The 19,613-nt window shown below is 38.9% G+C and overlaps 1 protein-coding gene across 1 annotated transcript; it reads left to right on the top strand.

Annotated features, from left to right (window-relative positions):
* Positions 1-15,515: 15,515 nt before the first annotated feature.
* Positions 15,516-16,334, top strand: LOC123634930 (olfactory receptor 7A17-like). The gene is made up of 2 exons (XM_045546609.1): positions 15,516-15,870; positions 16,156-16,334. Exons 1-2 carry the CDS (start codon positions 15,516-15,518, stop codon positions 16,332-16,334), a joined length of 534 nt encoding a protein of 177 aa, XP_045402565.1.
* Positions 16,335-19,613: the final 3,279 nt, after the last annotated feature.

Here is a 19,613-nt window from a genome sequence, read left to right as displayed (position 1 = left end):
TCTGTATATTTAAAACTTTATTCCAAACTAAAAAGATTTAGAAAAAAAAGATAAATGACTTTATATCCAACGTTTTAAAAATACTTGGTTAATCTCTTCAAGAGTAGGTATTATTGTTCTTGCCTTGTCGGTGAGGAAGCTAAGACCAAGAGATTTAAAACACTTGGCCAAAATCAAGACCACGTTTCAGGGCCAAGGTGTGACCACAGCTCTGATTCCTATAATGACAAAGCTCTGTCCCGTTATCCTTTCAATGCATACCGCTGAAGTGCCTTCCCGCATGAGACAAAATTGCAAATTTAAGAAACCATGTCCTTTGCCCACTTTTTGATAGGGTTGTTTGATTTTTTCTTCCTGATTTTCCTGACTTCTAATGCTCAGCATCTCTAATCATCAGGGAAATGCAAATCAAACCCCAATAAGATATCACTTAACTCCAGTGACAATGGCCTTTATCAAAAAGTCCCAGAACAATAAATGTTGGCATGGATGCAGAGAGACAGGAACACTCATACACTGCTGGTGGGACTGCAAACCAGTGCAACTTCTGTGGAAAGCAATATGGAGATACCTTAAACAGATTCAAGTAGACCTACCATTCGATCCAGCAATCCCATTATTGGGCATCTACCCAAAAGAACAAAAGACATTCTATAAAAAAGACATCTGCACCCGAATGTTTATAGCAGCACAATTCACAATCACAAAGATGTGGAAACAACCCAAGTGCCCATCAATACATGAGTGGATTAGTAAAATGTGGTATATGTATACCATGGTGTATTACTCAGCTATTAGAAATAATGGTGATATAGAATCTCTTATGTTCTCCTGGATAGAGTTGGAACCCATTCTACTAAGTGAAGTATCCCAAGAATGGAAAAATAAGCACCACATGTACTCACCAGCAAATTGGTTTCCCTTATCATCACCTAAGTGCACATTTGGGATAACACTAATCAGGTGTTGGGCAGATGTGGGGGCTGGGGAGGGGAAGGGTGTATACCTACATAATGTGTGTGATGCGCACTGTCTGGGGAATGGACACACTTGAAGCTCGGACTCGGGGGGGCAGGGGGGGGGCAAGGGCAATATACATAACCTAAACTTTTGTACCCCCATAATATGCTGAAATAAAAAAAAAGAAGCCACATTTGCTCATTCTGCTTGCTAGGAGAATTTCACAAAATCTCTTGCCAGCAGACTTTCACAAAGCCTCTGACTCTGTGACTGGGTGCAGTTCTCTGGAGGAATGCCCTGAAGACAACAGACAGGTAGAGTGCAGGTTCCCACATCTCTTGCTTGAATCACTGCATTTTTTTAAAAAAAGAAAAGTTCAATGACCCTAGCCCTTGCCTCTCCCTGGACATAAGATAACATCTGACAGGATTAATGCTGATGCCTTTGTCATTTATACCCAGATAGACTCTCGCATCCAAACTTTGATGAGATTTTGCTTGAATGCAACTTCTGAACACACACAGAGGAACGTCCACCACCTGACATATAAGCTGTGTGCTGAAACACTGCTTTGGAGCAGTCTAACAGAAACTCTCCAAAAGACTGTCTTGGGATGAGGTCCTCAGTCAGACTCTGAATAAAACTAACCTTAATTTTTAAAAGCCTGATTTTTTTCTTCGATTGACACATGTACCAGGCACTTGGGCACAGTGGTGAGAATGACACTGTATGAACAACAACTGTTCATTTCCACAATTCTCTGATTTATATTGACTTTTTCTACAGTTCTGTCTTCCCACTGGAGGAAGAGCCCAGGAAATGGGGGCTATGCTTTATTTATAGTTGGAATGCCAGTCCCTGGCATAGAAATTGGAACAATGGTGAACAATCAAACCATTCCTGTCATGAAATTATTCTCTTCATACTGTCAAAAGGGATTTAAATAGTTTTAAGATCAAAATATATTTATGAAAAAGATGTTTGAAATAAAAAAGGAAGATAATGGAGAGGCAAAACCATCAGCATATGATAGTATGCTGTCATTTCACCGGATGCTTCTCTATTCAAAACAGAACTTGGGAAACATTCCGATTTAGTTTATCAAGGGCTTTCTCATTTAGCTCTATAATCACCCCCAAACTGAAAACAACTCAAATGTTCTTCAATGGGTGAAGGGATAAACAAACTGCAGTACATCCTTACAAAACAATACTACTCAGCAATAAAAAGAAACCAAGTATTGATACACAAACCAACATAAATGAACCTCAGAGACAATACACTGAGTGAAAGAAACCTAGCTCAAAAAGCAACAATTTGTATCATTCCCTTGATAGGAGCTCTCAAAAGACAATACTATAAGAAAGAAAACAGATTAGTGGTTACAAAGAGGGAAGGAGTGAGGTAGCTATAAAGGGACAAGATGACGGAGTGTTTTAAAATAATGGAACCAATTGCTCTCTATCCTGATTGTAGTTTAGCAAGCCAAATCTGTACATGTGTTAAAATTCGTAGAACTGGCCACCCCAAGCCGGGGGAAAAGCCAAGAAAAAGGTTCTGAAGCTTCTCATTGTGTAGCTGTGTCATAAAATGTTTAACTATTCTCCATTAATGGATCTAATTTTTTCCCAATCTTTGTTGCATACACTGTTACAATAAAGAACCTTCACAAGGTACCCTACACGGTGTTTTAAGTCTGAACAAGAGCAGGAAATGGGAGCAATTGTCCCCTAACAGATTGAAGGATGCTCACTCCTGGGTTCTCAGACCTGGTGGTAATGGCTCCAGGACAGTCTTCAAAGTTGACAGGACAGGTGGGAGCATTGTAGGGAGACGGTGGAGGGAACACGTGGCATGGGAGACGACTTACCTTGACAAGTGTTCTTCTCACTTCTGAATTTCGTGCCCCCGGAAAAGAGCTCATACCCAGAGGTGCACTCACAGTAGTGGCTTCCCTCCACATTGTGACACACTGCCAGGCTTCCGCAAGACACGTAGAAAGGTGAGCCACACTCATCGATATCTGGAACACAAGTGGGAAATGCTAGGAACCTCCAAACTTATGATTAGGGTTAGTAGCAACTGGATTTAAAAGATTCCTCCCTCCCTTACATTTTTTGTAAACAAAATAACAGGTGTTTACGTCAGAAAACTGGGAAAGCAGAAAATGCAAAGAACGAATCAAAAATCCATCCACAGAGACTACAACAGTCTTTTCCAAAGAGCATACAGCAGTAAACCCACATGCACCTATCACCAGCTTTGTCAATGACAAAGATTTCTCTGTTCTTTTTTCATCTATTCTCTGCCTCCCATGCGTGAGTCAGACTACAGCTCTTAACATTTTGGTATACGCAAATTCTTCCAGGACTTTAAAATATTTTGCAAATCCTTTTCCATGTCCAAATACCAAATAACTTTAATGCCTGTAGAATATTCTACGGTAGGCATCTTTCATAGTTCATCCAACTCATGTAAAAGTACAAGAATCAGAATTCTGTAGTTTGACAAGTGGGTACAGGTTCTCCCACTTCCTATGATGTGACCTTGGACAAGTCACTTCATCTCTTAGGGCCCATTTCCTCATTTATGATATGGCATGTGCATTGCCCCTCGGGGATGGTGTTTGCTTGAGAGCTCTGTGAACTACAAATGAGCCCTGTCTGAATTCCAGCCATCTGACCAGCCGTGGGAACCTGAGCAAGCTGTTCCACTTTCCCAAGTCTTAGCTTCCTTATGTATACCTTGGAGATAATACTGGCATCTACTCAGTTGGTTATTGTATGGTTTAAATTAATTTCAGAGATGGCGTTTTACAAATGGCAAATGGCCATCCTGGCACGAGGTTACATGTGGTTATTTTCAGATAGAAGAACTGAGATCCTGGCTTAAAGGAAGTTCTCTGAAATCTAGCAGTCGTTCTGGTAGAATGTTCTCAATCTCTGATCACTATAGCGTCTTAGTCCTCTCTTCCTGCTTTGTCATATGGCCTCTGTCTTTGATCAATTAATAACAATAACAGCAATAAAGCATTGACTTCTTTTTAGGTGCAAAGCACTGTTTTCGGTGTTTTACACGTATTCATGTATCATGTATATGTATTTTTCTCATTAATTTTTTCTTTTGGAAAATGACTATTTTTTGTTACAATATGTTAACACATAATAGGTTTACTATTATTTTAACTGAATTAATAGTCTTTAAAATTCTTACAAAAATTTATGATTGACACATACTAATTGTACATACTTGTGGGGTACAATGTGAGGTTTTGATACATAGATGAGGTAAAATTCACATAAAAATCTATTGTTTGAAAGCCAACAATTCAGTGGTAGTTAGTACATTCACAGTGTTGTGTAATCAACACCTCTGTCTAGTTCCAAAACATTTCCATTACCCCAAAAGAAAACCCCTTACCTATTAATTAGTCAGTCCCCATTCCTCCCTCTCCTGGCATCTTGCATCACCAGTTAATAGAATCCATTCATATGTATAATAACCAGGTGAGTGGATACTGTTATTATCCCCAATTTACAAATAAGGAAATTGAGATGCTGGAAGGTGAAACAATTTGCTTGGGCTCACACAGCTGGTCAGTAATACAGCTGGAATTCAGATATTCTGGCACCAAGTGCCAAGCTCTTAACACTGTACACCTTGACCACGAGATGTGGTAGCCCTGTTTCCTGGTTCCTTATCACAACTACTCTCTTATTCCAATTGCTCTTTACTCCCTTGGCAAAGAACTTTGGTGCTGCCCCAGGGGCTGAGGATTCCGGATTTCCCACAGTTTCTAATGACCACCTCCCCTATCCCTCAGCCTCTGTACCTGCATAGAGCTCTGAGGAGTTGCTAAAGATGGTCTTTCCAGACAATGAAGTGAATCCAGGATCACAGAGGCAGGCAGTGGCATCAACACAGTGGGCGTTCCGTGGGCACCAGGCACAGGACGCTATGCAGATTGAGCGCTGGAGTTTGAAGACACTTGGGAAACATCAGCTGCCAGTCAGGAGCAAGGTGATAGAGGGCAGGACAGTGAAGAAGATGCCTGCCTTCATACAAGCGAGGGTCCCTGGTAATAGACTGATTGTTTGGGGGAAGAAGCAAGACCGGTGTCTTAAACCCTAAAAAGACCATATCTGAGATTCACTCCTCAAAATAAACCCCAGCTTCAGGGGATAGGTGAGACTTGTTTGAACATACTCACTTCCAGTCTTCTGGGCAACAGCTCCCAACAATATTAGCAGGACACAAAGCCCTAGAACAGAGAGGAGGAAGGTAAATATGGCTGAGGAATGAGATTCAAGGCACCTGCACAAATAGCTCCTATCACCTGATAAGTGGCTTATCCCATACAGCCGCTGAAGCTTCTAGCATCATTTTGGTGTTTCCTTCTGCTCAGGCTTCACAGAACCCACAAGATTTTCCCTTTTATCTTCCAAAATCCTCACGAAGAACGGATAACAGTGGGCTTTCAGTATGGAGATCGAAATCTACACTTACAGAGATTAACAGGCACGCATATTAGAATGTCGATTCCCATCTGTTTTAGGAAACACAATTTATGAAGAGATTTCTTGGATCTGGCTGTCTTTATGCATAGATTCATATCAGTTCTTTACAATTCAGGATTTTTTTCTTTTCACAATGGCTTGAATCCGTTTTCACTTCCAGGGGGAGCTGAGAGTTGAACGCAGATCTGAACCCCTAGCTCTGCTGCTCACGGGTGCTATGGCTTTGTGCAATCCGATCTCCACTTTTTGTATAATAGTTTTTTACTGTTTGACAGAAATTTTAAAACATGTCAACAAGTAGAATAACAGTTAACTGAATCCCTCTATACCAGTCACCATGCTATAATAATGATAAACTTGTGGTCACTCTTCTTTCCTCTACATCTCTACTCCTCCTCTTTCCCCCACAGGATTATTTGGAAGAAAATTCAAGGCATCACATTATTTCACAGGATATATTCTTAAAACAAAAATATGTATAGGTAATAAATTGAGAAATGCCCCCAAATAAGCCCCTCATTTTCTTCCTGGTTGTGAGTTCAAACCACTTCCTCCTTTGAGAAGTTAATAGAACCGAACAATGTCATTTTTCATTATCATCCTTTTGAGGAATTATGGCAAGAGCAAGCTAGGAATCAAACAGAGGCCAGAGGAGCTTCTCAAAAGGGATAAAAAAAACCTCCCAAATGGTTTTAATCGAAGATCCTCACAATTACATACCTGGAAGAAATGTAACGTATCTGCTCCTCGTGGTGCAGAGACATGAAGCCCCACCAAGGGAGGAATTTGATCTTGAGCTGTGAACTGTTAACATTTCCTATTTAAGTAAATCTCGTGTGCCCCAGAAGCACTGATTTGGGAAACAGCCTCGATGCTTTCTTCTCCTTCCTTCACCCGATTTAAGGTTATCAGATCTTTCTGTTCTGCTTTTTATTCTTTGCTTGGCATCTTTAACCATTTGGACTGCCAGCCCTTTTGCTGGTGTTTCTTAATTCCTAATGAAGAAATGATGAGTAACACTGACTATATCTGAAGGGTCTTTCTAAATGAGTAAATCCGCTGGTCCCTAGCAAATACAGTTCAGTTTTGTTGAGTTAACAGTAAGACTGACTACCTTCTATATGCTGGGTCTTGAGCTGTGTGTTCTTACATATAGTCTCAGTAAAAGAATATATTCTTAGAGATTCCAATTAGACAAGAATGTATTGGGGTGGGAAAGTTAGAGAGCTTGCAGGTACTATTTTTATGATATAAGGCACATCCCTTAAGCTCTTGGCAAGCTGGAAATAATTATTCTCACCTATTGTTGGAAGGATTCAATGAGATAAAATAGGTAAGACATCTGAGTTTATTACCTAGTCTACTGGAAATGCCTAACAAACATTGGTGTCTTTCAAATCCTCCTTTGTTAAAAGTAATTAGTCATCCAAATATGAGTTATTTCCATCATTCCACCATAATAATACCCTATATTCAATTGTGCTTTTAATTTTCTTAAGTTCCTTAAAATCATTATAATCCCAAGATAAGAGGGCTAGTATTGATATCCCATTTGTGAATCAAGAAGTAGAGGCTCAAATGACTTAAAAGTTTCATATCTTATTTTTAAATTGACAAATTATACTATGTATTTGACGGTTAAGAATAGTTCTTGTATCTTAACCTGTTTTAAAAATACACTTTGATTCAAGTGTACCCTCCATTTAGAAATGTGTACATACCTTAAGCATACAAGGTAATATTATCACAGTGTGAACATACCCACGTAATCAATATTCCTGTCAAGAAATGAACACGAACATTACCCAAGAAGCCCCACCTCATCCTTCTCTTACTTCCTACTCTATTATTTTTCACAAAAGTTACCACTGTTCTGATTTCTAAACCCATAGATTAACTTTGGCTACTTTTTTTTTTTGCATTTAGTGAATAATTTATTTACTTTTGAAATAAGATTAGAATTTGGACTGTGATAAATCCACTAATTACACATTAAAATAAGGCTCATTCACTTCCTCAAAATTGTTCCAAGTTTCTTAGAACAATTTACAGCTGAACTTTGACCTTTGATCTTGCATAACACTGGTAGATCCTCCAAACAACAAATGTTGCATTAATTATTTTACACTAATGAAACACTGAACCAAGAAGAAGAAAGTAGAAATTTTTTCAAACTCTATTGAGTCAGAAATCAAACTTATCAGCAGATATTTTCAAATTTCACACATGAATGATATCACTCAATACCTTTTTTTTATTTCAGCATATTAAGGGGGTATAAAAGTTTAGGTTATATATATTGAACTTTGGTTACTTTTGAACTTTATGTAAATGAAAGCAAATAGTATGTTTTTTTCTGCATCTTGTTTCTTTCACTCAATGTTATACTTCATTCATCCATGTATTAGCATATAACTACAGCTTGTTCTTATTTACAGTTTGGATTTTTATTTTTTATTGATACATAATAATTGTACATATTCATGAAATACATGTTATATTTTGATACAAGCATATAACATATAATGATCAAATCAGAGTAACTGGGACATGATTCACCTGAAACATTTATCATTGCTTTATGTTGGGAACATTTGAAAACTTCTAGCTATTTTGAAATATAATAAATTATTGTTAACTATAGTTGCCCTAGTGCACTATTGAACACTAGAACTTTTTCCTTCTATTTACAGTATTACCCATTAACCAACACCTCTTCATTACCCCTTCCCACTACCCTTACCAACCTCTAGTAGACACCATTCTATTCACTACCTCCATGAGATCAATTTTTTTTAGGTCTCATATATGAGTGTGAAAATGCAATATTTGGAAAAGCAGTTTTCCGGAGATATCAGGGGCTGTGTTCCCACCAGCAGTCAATGCTTTGAAGATCCTAAGGACTTAGTCGAGACAGTCTTAGACTTTGAAGAAACCTTTAAGTGAAAGGAGTGTTTACGTGGTAGGAGATTAGATATCTGGAAGGCAGGTGAGTTATTGGAGAAGAAAAAGCAATCAACAACAACAACAAAGTCACAACTAGATTCACCTTAGAACCTGGTCTCTTGGGAACAGAATGAGCAGGAGAAATTCTCTTTCCAGACCAGTGTCCACAGGGAAATCAGGTGTTTACAGGCTGGAGTAACAAGAGGGAAATGTACCTAATTAGCAAATATAGGGAGCTGTAACGATCTGCTGTCGTCCGTCAGAGCACACAACTTTGGGCTGGACAGGACATAGTTGCTACTTCTGGAGTCTTGTTTCTGGCTAGAGTCTTGTCCCTTCTTCCTTCTTGCTGTCTTAGCTCGGGCAGAACTTCAGTTTCTATCATCGGCCATCCAGGGTAGAGTTCAGCCTTCCACACGGGGATTCTCCTTTCAGAATCCCCATCCAGGTAAGTCCAAGTTTCTGGAAGAAATATTGAAAGAGAATGGAAGCCAACATTGTTTACCTGAGGTTACCTGACAGCAAGTCCAGCTTAGGTGAGAACCAAGAGATGGCTGCATCCGTTTGCTTGGTTGACCAATTAATTAATATTTAATTTATTTAACATGCTAAAATGAGAAGCGTCTGTCAGACTCAGGAATGCAGAAATCATTATTGACAATTAAGTGATGAGTATTCCTTTTTTTTTTTTTTGGAGACAGAGCCTCACTCTGTTGCCCTGGCTAGAGTGCCAAGGCATCAGCCGAGCTCACAGCAACCTCAAACTGCTGGGCTCAAGAGATCCTCCTGCCTCAGCCTCCTGAGTAGGTGGGACTGCAGGCCTGTGCCACCATGCCTGGGTAATTTTTTCTATATATTTTTAGTTGTCCAGCTAATTTCTTTCTATTTTTAGTAGAGACAGGATCTCCCTCTTGCTGAGGCTGATCTCAAATTCCTGATCTCAAGGGATCCTCCCGCCTCAGCCTCCCAAAGGGGTAGGAGTACAGGTGTAAGCCATTGCACCAAGCCGAATGATGAGTATTGAAGTCCAACTGGTGAGACTGAAGAAGGAATGGGAGAGGCATAGTGTGATATTGGTAAAATTAGATCATATTCAAGGAGTTTCGGAGTTAAGGTTAGATCATATTCAAGGAATTTTGCAGTTAAGGGAGTAAGAAAATTGAGTGTGGAGAGATATGCGGTGAAGTGAGAGATTTTACTCTTAGGAAAAGTTTTAATATTGGATGTATTTGAGTACGTTCTTGTATTTATTAAAGGATCCAAACCAATGCATTGCTTGGGAATACTGCCTTGGAACAGTAGTTCATGAGTCACACATACATTTGTGGTATCTATTCATATGCTGGGTATTCAGATGAAAAAATGTTTATTTAACAGATGAAAAGAAGTATAATAACAAGCTTTACTTTGCAATTGTTTCCTTTCTGGTGAGGCTGAGTATATCTGTGAATTTGTTAGACATTTTCTTTCTCTATTGCAAATAGTCTGTGTGAGAGCTTTGCTTTTAAAAAGTGGGTTTGCAGTGTCTTTATTCTTGCTTTTGATTGCATTCTTTGAAGCATAAGAACTGGAGTTATTTACCCACTTGGCTGTTTGCCATTTAGTTCCTTTTTTGTATTTGTAGATTTATTTGGAGGGGAATGCGTGAAAGTTTATCAGTTTTGTGTGGTCAGGTCTATCGGTTGGTCATATTGTATACATCTCCTGTCTCATTGCCTTTTTGATAGATTAGAATAGTTTTAAAAACTTTCTAAATCCTTAGTGGCAATAAATTGCCTTTTATATGCATTTCCATCTCATTTCACACACCATTTTTATTACCAAGTTTTTTTCCATTTTTGTGATCAGATATATATTTTCAAATAGTGGGCATCTTATGCCACTATATAGAACATATTCTTTTGCATTTATCTCACGATTTCCTATTATGTTCTTCATGAGCAAGTTTTAATTCATTTAAATTTATATGAGATGAAATGATAACTTTAGATACTGTTTACTCCACTGTTTTTAAAAAGTATATTTTTTATATTCTTTTATTTCCAAGTCTTTGCCAAGTGAATCTTGAATAGAGACCCACATTGATTTGATTAATAGCTGTTATTTTATATCTTTCCTTTGATCATTTATTTTAGATTTTCATTCAGTTTTCTTTAATACAGTTTTGAATTCACTATATGTCATCGGGTTTTATTTTCCCTGCCAGTCCTTTGATTTAATATATTCTTGATTTCTTAAAATGTGTTTCTGTAGAAATGCACAACTTTTTGAAACCACAGCAGTGAGCTAAGCAGGTGAAGTTCTAGCTCACTTGGATTTGACACGATAATGGAATAGGCAGAGTGCAATGAAATAAAGGCAAGTGGCCTGCAATGTCACCAGCGATTAATCATATGGGTAAAGAGTATAGACTGTCCTGGCATGTGCAGGCTTCTACAGAGTATAGTCCGAGGAGATCACTGCATGTTGAAAGAGAAACAGAACCACAACTAGAGTGTGCCCATTGGATTTGCCAGAAAAGAGACCAAAACTCAAAGCCCAAGGAAAAAAAATGCCACAAAGAAAAGTGAGAGAAAAGCTTGCCTCATCTGATATTGAATCATGTAAAAATATGTGTGGTCAATAAATATGGAATAGGTAAAGGAATATCAGTTAGATCAGGCACCTGATATGGAGTCCATGATGAGGCAAGTGGATCAATAAAAGTCTGCTCAGTGTGTGGGCCCTGAAGTCTAGAGGTAACTTCAGCTCCACACTGTCTCCCTTGTTCTCCCAACACCCTGGCTCTTCTCTTGGGCTCTTCATTCATGTGACTTGTTTCTCATTAGCAGGGACTGGCCTTCTTTTAAACTATTCTTTTCTTTACTGCAGTGGATTCCAAACTTATGAGTATGTCCCAGACTAAGAATTATCTTTTACATTGTGATCAAGCACACATGCACACACAAATACACACACACGCCCATACACACACACAAAGGTTGAACAAAGACAGTATCATGAAACACTTTTGTAAGTGCCCTTGCTATGTATGATGCACTCAAATATTTTCTTTTGCATTTTATTCATTCTATTCTATTTAATTCTTACAAACCATTGTCTCACCCCCTAATAGGTCCTGCTCTCCGAATATGGAAAACATTTTGCTAGCATATTCTCCACACTTACATTAGCATCTCCCTAGTTCTTCTCTTTCTCTGCTCATCAGAAATTTCTGGGATACTACATCCTCTCCTTTGTTCATACAATGTATATGTATTCACCTTCTGTTGCCAACGAAACTAAGTCAGGGCTGAGAGGAGAAATACATACATTTCCGCATGCACTGCAGCTCTCACAGTCTAGAAGTGGTAAAGGCAATGGAATTAAGTAGAGGCAACACCGTTCCAATCCATATATCTATACTAAACCATGCTGCAAGTGTTGTTGAACTGTGGGATATTAAAAAAACAGTTCATGAAGGAGAATGACTCCAGACAGTATTGAAAGAATAAATTCAGTTTTCTAGATGCAGAAGGGCTGAAAAATTCCATATAGACCAGTGGATGAGACTCAGTAGAGTGAAGTGAGTGTTATGAAGGCACTGAACATTGAAGCTCTGAGGTCTCATGGAGCTGAAAGTCAAGTTCAATATTTGAGAAATCAACATGGGTGGGGGCAGGGCAGTGTGAAGTTTAAGCTGACGGGTCAGTCATGGGGAGTGGGGGCTCATGTTCGAAGCTACAGAATATTATTAAATATCTTCATTTTCCAGGGATGAATCATGGGGGGTTATGTCCAGAATTGGGGTGATCATCTTTGTAATACAGAAAGATCTCTCTGGGTCAATGTGAATGTCTTTCCCATTGGTACCAGAGGGTGAGCCAGCCTGGGGTAGTTGGGAGAGAATCTAACAAACAGTCCAAGTGAAATGGGCAAATAATCTGAACAAACATTTCTCAAAAGAAGGCATACAAATGGCCAATAGATATACAAAAAAAAAAATCTTCAACATTACTAATCATTAGGGAAATGAAAATCAAAACCACAATGAGGTATCATTACCTCAGGATAGCTATTATCAAAAAGATAACAAAGAACAAATGCTGGTGAAAATGTGGAGAAACAGAAAGTCTTATGTACTGTTAGTGGGAATGTAAACTAGTACTGCCATTGTAAGCAACCACATGGTAGTTTCCAAAAAAAACTACAAGGAGAACTACCCTGTGATCCAGCAATCCCACTACTGGGCATTTATGCAAAAGAAAGGAAATCATAATTTCAGAGACATCTGCACCCCCGCGTCTATTGCAGCACTATTCACAGTACCCTGGACAGGAAATCAGCCTAAGTGTCCAACAGCAGATGAATGGATGAAGAAAATGCGGTGTATGTACACACAATGTTCTGCTGTTCACCCGTGAAAAGAATGAAATCCTAGCATTCACAGCAACATGGATGGACTCAGAGGACACTATGTTAAGTGAAATAAACCAGGAGCAAAAAGTTAAACACTGCATGTTCTCACTTATAGGCAGAAACAAAAAAAAAAAGTTGTTCTGATATAAGTAAAAAGTAGAATAGATTAACTAGCAGTTGGGAAGTGTAGGGGGAGGTTACTTAATGGATACAAAATTACAGCTACATAGGAGGAAACAGTTCTGTTGTTTTATAGCACTGTAGGATGACTATAGCGAACAAGAAGATCAACATATTACATGGTCTCAAATAGCTAGAAGGAGGATATTGAATGTTCCCAACACAAAGAAATGATAAATCTTTGAGATGATGGATGTATGAAGGAGTTTGATCGGATCACTATACATTGTATGTATGGAAACATCACTGTTTACCACAGTAATATGTATAAATCTCATGTGTCAATTAAAAATAAAAATGAATTTAAAAAACGATGTGACTGAGTAGAACTCCATGGTATACATATACCATATTTTATTAATCCACTCATGTATTGATGAGCACTTGGGTTGTTTCCACATCTTTGCAATTGTGAATTGTGCTGCTATAAACATTCTAGTGCAGGTGTCTTTTTTATAGAATGTCTTTTTTTCCTTTGGGTAGATGCCCAGGAATTGAATTGGTAGGTCAAATGGTACTTCTATTTGTAGCTCTTTGAGGTATCTCCATGTTATTTTCCACAGAGGTTGTACTAGTTTGCAGTGTAGGAGTGTTCCAACTCAGGGTGGGGCAAAGGCAATATATGTAACCTAAACATTTGTACCCCCATAATATTCTGAAATAAAAAAAATAAATTCAAAAAAGATCTGGAATTGGAGACTGAGAGGTGGGAAAGGAATGAAGACATTTGAGAAGTAGAAGGACAAAATTAGCCTCATCTCATCACCAGTGATAACTGTTCATTTACCAACTGGAAGGAACTATGCTAAGCTTTTTAGATATACTGCCTAAGTCTGTTGACCACCCCAGGGGGTGGATACAGCTATTCCCACTATATAGGAGAAGATATTCACATGGGGCAAGGGCAGTATACGAAACCTAAACATTTGCACCCCCATATTATGCTGAAATAAAAAAAAAAAGAATAGTTGGGTCTGCTCTACAAGTTCAAACCAGCCACTATGCAGTAGATCTAAGATTCAAAACCAGGTTTTCTGATTTCCATAAGATTTTCAGTTAATATCATTTATTAAAATCTTCAACTGTTTCATCTTTTCAGATTCTCTACTTTTGTTGTTCTTTTGTATATTTCCTTTAGTGAACTGGTGTGTTTACTCCCATTGTTCATTTTTTTACTGCAGTGTTCAATCTGCAAGGTGACTTGACATTGTATAGACATCCCTCTTTTCTCTTTCAGATAAATATTTTGTTGCTTTGTTACTTATTCTCCACACCAAGGAGATAAAACCAGAGTTGGAATGCCTGCAGAGTCCGGGAGGCTTTCTATTTCATACAGTTTCTCAGGGACCACCTAAGTATATTAAGTATTTTTCCTCCCCCCATGCTCATTTTAGCTTTCTCTCTGTTTATTGAGCAGGTTTTTTAAATGCTTCTTTAAATCCAGGGCACAAAATTGTCATAATCGTAATGAAGCATTGATGGGACATCCATGGGAAGTTATCTGGAATTTGTCTGTCTACATTCATTAGGGGAAATATCATCTGATGTTGACAGTTTGCCTTGTGTCCATTCTTTTCCTAATCAGCACGGCTGGGGGTTAGAAGGACATGGTAGGAACATGCTCCAGTAGGCCAATGTGTGGTGTGCATGTTTGTGCGTGTGTGTGTGTGTGTGTGTGTGTTTTGTGGGGCATGAACAGCCCTCAGAACAGGGGTACCTGATGTCATTTTTCCAAAATGAGACTCCTATCTTTGCAATTGTGAATTGTGCTGCTATAAATATTCGAGTGCAAGTGTCTTTTTTATAGGATGTCTTTTTTTCCTTTGGGTAGATACCCAGTAGTGGGATTGCTGGATCAAGTGGTAGGTCTACTTTTAGTCCTTTGAGGTATCTCCATACTACTTTCCATAAAGGTTGTACTAGTTTGCAGTCCGACCAGCAGTGTGTGAGTGTTCCTACCTCTCCACATCCACACCAGCATTTGTTGTTTTGGGAGTTTTTGATAAAAGCCATTCTCACTGGAGTTAGGTGATCTCATTGTGGTTTTGATTTGCATTTCCCTGATGATTAGAGATGTTGAGCATTTTTTCATATGTTTGTTGGCCATTGGTCTATCTTCTTTTGAAAACTTTCTGTTCATGTCTTTTGCCCACTTTTTACATTGATCCAGGAAAAGAATTTATGAAGAAGACCCCAAAAGCAGTCAAGGCAACAACAAAAATAAATAAATTGAATCTGATCAAATTAAAAAGCTTCTGTACAGCCAAGGAAGCAATCATTAGAGTGAATAGACAACCTACAGAATGGGAGAAAATATTTGCATGCTATACATCTGATAAAGGGCTGATAACTGGAATCTATAAAGAACTCAAGCAAATCAGCAAGAAAAAAATCACTGATAGCCACAGCGAACACATGGGACCAAGAAATAATACATGGATTTCAGAATTTCTTCTTCTGGGATTTTCAGAGGAACCAGAATTGCAGCCCCTCATATTTGGGCTGTTCCTGGCCATGTATTTGATCACTGTGTTTGGGAACCTGTTCATCATCCTGGCATTCATCTCAGACTCCCACCTCCGCACACCCATGTACTTCTTCCTCTCTGTCCTGTCCTTTGTAGACATCTGTGTCACCTCCACAAGCATCCCGAAGATGCTGGTGAGCATTCAGATGCAGAGTAAAGTCATTAGTTATGCAGGCTGCATCACCCAGATGTACTTTTTATTGCTTTTTGCAGGGTTAGATGACTTCCTCCTGACCGTGATGGCCTATGACCGTTTTGTGGCCATCTGTCACCCCCTGCACTACACAGTCATCATGAAACCCTGGCTCTGTGGACTGCTGGTTCTGGTATCTGGTATCATCAGTGCTCTGCATTCTCTATTACAAAGCTTAATGGTGGTGCAGCTGTTCTTCTGTACAGATGTGGAAATCCCCCACTTTTTGTGTGAACTTAATCAGGTGGTCCACCTTGCCTGTTCTGATACATTTCTCAATGACTTGGTGATTTATTTTGCAGCTGTGCTGTTGGCTGGTTGTCCCCTGGCTGGGATTCTTTACTCATACTCTAAGATTGTTTCTTCCATACGTGCAATCTCCTCAGCTCAGGGGAAGTATAAAGCATTTTCCACCTGTGCATCTCACCTCTCAGTTGTCTCCTTATTTTACTGCACAAGCCTAGGGGTGTACCTCAGCTCTGCTGCTACACACAATTCACACTCCAGTGCAACAGCCTCAGTGATGTACACGGTGGTCACTCCCATGCTGAACCCCTTCATCTACAGCCTGAGGAATAAAGACATAAAGAGGGCTCTGAAACGATTCTTCTGAGGGAAACTATAAAGGGGCCAATTGTATTGCAACTGAGGAAGCAGCCGCTGAGTTGTAATAAGAACTGAGAAGTAATAAATTCTACTTATTTCCTGCAACTTCTGTTTTTTTGACATCAACATCGCTATGCAGTTGAAATACCTTACTTCCTTAGGCTTTCTGCTCATTCTGATATCTGATTATTTTTTCTTTTGTTGTTTTCCTATTTTTTTCCCCCAATGTTATTCGCAACCTTGGATCAGAAACATCTGGAAATTCCTATTCATATCATAAGACAACATGGATTTTTTAAAGTATAATTTCTTCTCACATGGCATGTGTCATACCACATTTCTTCCTTAAGTTTTACTAAAGGAATATTCATGAGTTGTACTGTTCCTTTGGGAAAAAAATACACTTAGCAACTGAGGACACCTAAATAATTTTATAATATAAGAAAATCTGAGACCATAGTTTTTTACTTGTACTGCTACCACCATTTTTATATTCCTATTTTAACTGCTTTTCCTGAAATGTAGACTTTAGCATGTTAGTATTTTATAACTAGTCACTGAGTTTTATTCTCTCGTTGGGTTCTTGTTCTCTTGCTCATGTCCACAGAGTCACTGGAAAAAACTGGTTCTTGATGACATGTCTCCAAGTGGAGTCTACACAAAGGACAAATTTGAACAAGTAGATTCACCTAATGTGGCTACAGAGTGACAGGGGACCTCAAAGATGATGAAGCAAAGTTTTAAACCACACATTGCATTATTGTGCAAAATATTTCCTTTTCAAGTTGTACAGCCACCTGTTGAAGTATGGAGGATCAGTGTCCATGTGTGAAGGTTTATTCAGTGCGGTGTCGGTTCGGTTGGTGGGTTTTAATTTTTTATTGAATTATCTTCCTGTTTCTGCTTGAAAACATCCAGTGCTACTTAAAACAATGGCTCTTTGTTTTGCCCTCAATGACATATCACCCCCTTTTCTAAATTTTGTCATCATTACTAAAGGGGTAATGAATGAACAATACCAATACCTTCCATTATATTTCTCTTAGCCTCAGGAACCTCTTCAGTCTTCATGATTAAAGGAGGGCCCACAAGTGCGTTTGAATTCCTGGCCACTCACATGACTCAGGGTCACAACTTCTGCACAAACATGCATTTCCTCCCAACTGCTCCTTGTAACCTGGGAGGAACTCTCCATGTAGTCACTTTTGAATGCAGTTATCTGAAATAAAATTGAATCACAAACTAATTATGGATGCTGTCTTCAAATATCAGAACAAATGCCAAAGATAAAAATGGCAGATTATTATCATTGCCCCCAGTTCTGTTTGCTTCAATTATTGTCTTAGTTAACTATTGCTGTGTACGAAAACATCCTAAAATCAATTTGTTTAGTATAATGCCATTAATGTCTAATGAGACCGTGGAGCGGGTGGCCTCCCCAGGAGACTGTATTTAGCCGTGAGTCTCTGGATTGTGTTTCTAAGGTTCATTCACGTTGTCGTGTGTGGCAGTAGAGCACTTCTGTCCTGAACCAATTTGTGGTGTCCTCAACCATTTATTTAAATGTTGAGGTTCATGTTCTAGTTTACAGAAAAATAAGTTTAGATTGCTTCTAGATATTGAGGCGAATTTGGAAGGACATATACGTTTCTGCAGGAGCAAATTCTAACTCAGAGAGAAGTCTCTATTCCCAGAGGTGATAGTGGGAAGAAACTGAAGGTATTATATAAGTCATACTTTGATCATGAAGATTTGGGAGAATTTAAAGTATAAAAGTGAAAAAAAACACTACTGATGATAGTATGGATACACATATTGTTCACTTACCTGCACTCAAATGCTTATGAAAAATATTTTTAACGAAGGATATATTTGTTAGAACAATGGAAGGAGTCATATTTGTGGGTGGCACTGGAAAACTTTAAGTGGAAACAGCAAGATGATGTAATGAAACAATATAGACTACGACACCAAAACATTCACTTGGATGAACAAACCTCCTTACACATGGACACCAAGCTTCTACACTTCAATGAATAATGTGCATCATCAAAACAAATTGTCCGTGATAATTCAACATCTGACTGAAACTTTTACTCATCATTATTAACATCATCTCTGAATCTAGGGCCATATGAAGTCAGTTGATTCATTGTACGTTTTTCTTTCTGTATAGACTACACTTGGGATAGGTATTTGATGACCAAATTTTGCCTTCCTACTCTGTGCTAGGGAATGTAGCAGGCACTGTAGGTATAGAGCTGAATAGAGGACAGGTGATAATCAGGACAATAAAATGTCATGACAGCTATAAAACACAGGATGAGCAGTTAGGTATGATAGAGCAAGGAATGACAATCAAAACCACAATGAGACATCACTTGTCTCCAGTGAGAATGGCTTTTACCAAAAACAGCAAATGCTAGCATGGATGTGGAGAGATAGGAGCACTCATACATTGCTGGTGGGACTGCAAACTAGTACAACCTCTGTGGATAGTAGTATGGAGATACGTTGAAGGAATAAAAGTAGAACTGCCATTTGTTTTTTTGTTTTTTTTGGTTTTTTTTATATTTTTTTTTATTTCAGCTCATCATGGGGGTACATAAGTTCAGGTCATATACATTGTCCCTGTCCCGCCCATCCCCCCGAGTCAGAGTCCCAAGCGCGTCCGCTCCCACTCTCCAGACAGTGCGCCTGGCACTCGCCATGTATTCATACCTCGATCCCCTCCCCCCCCACCTCCCCGGGTCTGCACCCTCAAGCATGACCATTCCCCAGAGGGTGCGCAATGCACTCGTCATGTAGGCATACACCCATCCCCTCCCCCCACCCCCCCATCCCAGTCTGATATCCAATTGGTATCCTTGTGGAGAGACAGGAACACTCATACACTGCTGGTGGGAATGCAAACTAGTGCAACCCCTATGGAAAGCAATATGGAGATACCTTAAACAGATTCAAGTAGACCTACCATTTGATCCAGCAATTCCATTATTGGGCATATACCCAGAAGAACAAAAGTCATTCTTTAACAAAGACACCTGTACCCGAATGTTTATAGCAGCACAATTCACAATCGCAAAGATGTGGAAACAACCCAAGTGCCCATTGATCCACGAATGGATTAGTAAACTGTGGTATATGTATACCATGGAGTACTACTCAGCTATAAGAAATAACGATGATACGACATCTCTTTGGTTCTCCTGGAGAGAGCTGGAACCCATTATACTAAGTGAAGTATCCAAAGAATGGAAAAACAAGCATCACATGTACTCACCAG

Source organism: Lemur catta, chromosome 1 (genome assembly GCF_020740605.2).
Source record: "Lemur catta isolate mLemCat1 chromosome 1, mLemCat1.pri, whole genome shotgun sequence".
Taxonomy (NCBI): Eukaryota; Metazoa; Chordata; class Mammalia; order Primates; family Lemuridae; genus Lemur; species Lemur catta.
Note: the sequence above shows the minus strand (reverse complement) of the source record. Positions and strands in the feature narration are given on the sequence as shown.